Consider the following 3,772-nt stretch of genomic DNA (forward strand, 5'->3'; position numbering starts at 1 on the left):
CCAATCCTAAGCATAGCTCAAAGATCATGTAGTTCGTTTAGCTAGAGCTTTTCCAAATGTCAAGTATCATTTCCAGAGATCATGAGATTGTGCAACTCCCAGATACCGTAGGAGTGCTTTGGGTGTGCCAAACGTCACAACGTAACTGGGTGACTATAAAGGTGCACTACGGGTATCTCCGAAAGTGTCTGTTGGGTTGGCACGAATCGAGACTGGGATTTGTCACTCCGTATGACGGAGACGTATCTCTGGGCCCACTCGGTAATGCATCATCATAATGAGCTCAATGTGACCAAGTGTCTGGTCACGGGATCATGCATTATGGTGCGAGTAAAGTGACTTGCCGGTAACGAGATTAAACGAGGTATTGGGATACCGACGATCGAATCTCGGGCAAGTATACGGGATTGATTGAATCCTCGACATCGTGGTTCATCCGATGAGATCATCAAGGAGCATGTGGGAGCCAACATGGGTATCCAGATCCCGCTGTTGGTTATTGACCGGAGAGGCGTCTCGGTCATGTCTGCATGTCTCCTGAACCCGTAGGGTCTACACACTTAAGGTTCGGTGACGCTAGGGTTGTAGAGATATTACTATGGAGTAACCTGAAAGTTGTTCGGAGTCCCGGATGAGATCCTGGACGTCACGAGGAGTTCCGGAATGGTCCGGAGGTAAAGAATTATATATAGGAAGTCAAGTTTCGGCCATCGGGAAAGTTTCGGGATCACCGGTATTGTACCGGGACCACCGGAAGGGTCCCGGGGGTCCTCCGGGTGGGGCCACCTATCCCGGAGGGCCCCATGGGCTGAAGTGGGAGGGGAACCAGCCCCTGGTGGGCTGGTGCGCCCCCCCTTGGCCCCCCTTGCGCCTAGGGTTGGAAACCCTATGGGTGGGGGCGCCTCCACTTGGCTTGGGGGGCAAGCCACCCCCCTTGGCCGCCGCCCCCCTTGGAGATTGCATCTCCTAGGGCCGGCACCCCCTAGGGGGCCTATATAAAGAGGGGGGAGGGAGGGCAGCCGCACCCATGCTCTTGGCGCCTCCCTCTCCCCTTGCTACACCTCTCCCTCTCGTAGAAGCTTGGCGAAGCCCTGCCGAGATCGCTGCTGCATCCACCACCACGCCATCGTGCTGCTGGATCTTCATCAACCTCTCCTTCCCCTTGCTGGATCAAGAAGGAGGAGACGTCTTCCTCAATCGTACGTGTGTTGAACGCGGAGGTGCTGTCCGTTCAACACTAGGATCATCGGTGATTTGGATCACGACGAGTACGACTCCCTCAACCCCGTTCTCTTGAACGCTTCCGCTCGCGATCTACAAGGGTATGTGGATGCACTCCTTTCTCTCGTTGCTAGATGAACTCATAGATTGATCTTGGTGAATGCGTAGAAATTTTTTATTTTCTGCAACGTTCCCCAACAGAGAGGAAAGGGTTCCTCTTCGGCGTTGGGAGCGATGTTCTTCCTTTGTCCCTGGGTTCAGACAGTTCACACCTTTCTCTGGCTATCGGCTGATCATTGAGGCTTCTCTGTTGCTCCTCTCTCTGCTGACTATGTGCAGTAGGCTTCGACTCTACTAGCAGGGCTCTTCATGTATTTTTCTTTCTGCTGTAGTGTGTGTTGCATTGTTAGCTGTTCACTAAGCTCCGTTGTATCTTTCGGTCGCTTTTGCTTGGTGGTCTTGTGTAATCCTGGCCGGTTGATGGCTTCGTTAATTCAAAGCCGGGCTCCCCTTGAGCCTTCGTTCTAAAAAAAGAGCCTTCCAAAAAAATGGATCCAGAGAGGGCCTATGGTAGGGCTATGGCTCTAAAAAAGAACTAGAGTACTATGGTAGAACTATCGTCTGTTTTTCTTCTTTCTTCTTCGAAATAAAACCAGCATTTCACGTCCTTATTCTTTTCACCTCCCCCCATTGTCCCCTAAACCCTACGAGATCAGTACCAGAGGAGAGTCGCAGATCCCCCATCCCTCGGAGTAATTCTACCATGCCGGCCGCCGCTGGCAAGCCGTCCCGATCAGCCTCCGCCATCACCCCCTCCACAGTGAGAGGGTACCACCTCCTCAAGATCGACGGCTACTCCCTCACCAAGGGCGTCCCTACCGGAGATAAGATAAAGTCTGGCTCTTTCACCCTGGGAGGACATCGATGGCACATCGGTTACTATCCCAACGGCTTGCAACCACAATATGCCGACTACATATCCCTGAACCTTCATCTTGATTCCAATGTCACCGCGGCGGTGAAGGCACAACACAAATTCAGTTTTGCGGATGAGGTAATGAACCTACCTCCTTCGCTGGTATCAACAACAGTACACACCTACAGTAGTCTGCTAGGCTGGGGGCCTATTAGTTTCATGAAAAGGGCAGACTTGGAGAAGTCTGAGCATCTCAAGGACGATTCTTTCACCAACAGGTGTGATATCCTTGTCATCATGGATTACCGTGCAGAGGATTTGCCAGAAGACACTCCAGCATTTGTCACTGTGGCCCCATCTGACCTGCACCAGCACCTCGCAGATCTCCTCAAGACTGAGAAGGGTGCCGACGTAGTCTTCGAGGTTGGTGGTCACACGTTCGCAGCACACCGCTGCGTGCTCGCTGCCCGGTCACCGGTCTTCAGTGCGGAGCTCTTTGGTGGTATGAAGGAGGGCGACACCGCAGGTGTGGTGCGCATAGATGAAATGGAGGCGCAGGTGTTCAAGGCGTTGCTCTGTTTTGCGTATACCGATTCCTTACCGGTGACAGAAAAGGAAGATGAAGATGTCATGTGCCAGCATCTGCTTGTTGCGGCTGACAGGTATAACATGGAGAGGCTAAAGACTATTTGCGAGGAAAGGTTATGCAAGTACATCAATGGAGGCTCAGTAACGACCATCCTGACGTTAGCTGAGCAGCACCACTGTGAGGGCCTAAAGAAGGCGTGCTTAAGTTTTCTTGGCTCCCCGGCAAATCTTAGAGCTTTGTTGGACAGCGACGGCTTCGATCATCTGAGCAGGAGCTGCCCTTCTGTTATTAAGAATCTGATTGCCATGTCAGCCCTTGTTTAGTGGTAAATGTTGCGTTAGCAATTATATAGTTCCAGGGATTGAAATGGTTTTCTTGTACTAGCAGTGGTGCTTAGCTCCCTGGTTTGGTTTGAAGACTTATTATCTGCGGTTACCTTATATTCCTAGTACTATCAGACTACCTATCCTAACTTTCGAAGAAGATGGAAACTAGTATTATAGCACTGTCACTTTGTTTCTGTTTTGGTGTTTCCTTGCATGTCTGAATCTTATCAATTTATCAGGAAGTACTTGGATATCAGGTAGCAGTCCATGAATTATATAGATCTGTGATTCAGTAGTTATCTTACTACTGGAAAGCATCTATCAAAGAACATGGATCAGTGCATCTCTGATCAGGAGTTGCCTCTATCACGAGGGATTGTTTGCCACACATCTATTCTAAAATTATGACCATGTTTACATTTATCATGCTTATGTTTGCCTGAGATGTTTGCCTCTGTTATGTTAGTGCCTTGCTATGTCCTTCTTTTCCCATTATTTAGCAATAACTTTGTTATCAAGTAGCCATATTGACTGATATTCACCAGGCTTGCAGTTTCTCTAATTGAATGCTTTGGATGCCTACTGCAAATCAGGTTTCGAATAAATCTCAGTCCTTGACTCAAATCCACCAAGGAGTACAGGCACTTACGCGTTTGGTCTGGAACTATGGGTACGGATCTGAAGCTTCTTTCCTGTATTCTGTAGAGAGCAAATTCATGC

The 3,772-nt window shown here is 49.7% G+C and overlaps 1 protein-coding gene across 1 annotated transcript; it reads left to right on the forward strand.

Moving 5' to 3' along the window:
* Positions 1-1,984: 1,984 nt before the first annotated feature.
* Positions 1,985-3,049, forward strand: LOC119280094 (BTB/POZ and MATH domain-containing protein 1-like). The gene has a single exon (XM_037561073.1). The coding sequence runs from the start codon at positions 1,985-1,987 to the stop codon at positions 3,047-3,049; it is 1,065 nt and encodes a 354-aa protein (XP_037416970.1).
* The last annotated feature ends 723 nt before the right edge of the window (positions 3,050-3,772 follow it).

Source organism: Triticum dicoccoides, chromosome 3B, assembly GCF_002162155.2.
Source record: "Triticum dicoccoides isolate Atlit2015 ecotype Zavitan chromosome 3B, WEW_v2.0, whole genome shotgun sequence".
In the NCBI taxonomy this organism is placed as follows: domain Eukaryota; kingdom Viridiplantae; phylum Streptophyta; class Magnoliopsida; order Poales; family Poaceae; genus Triticum; species Triticum dicoccoides.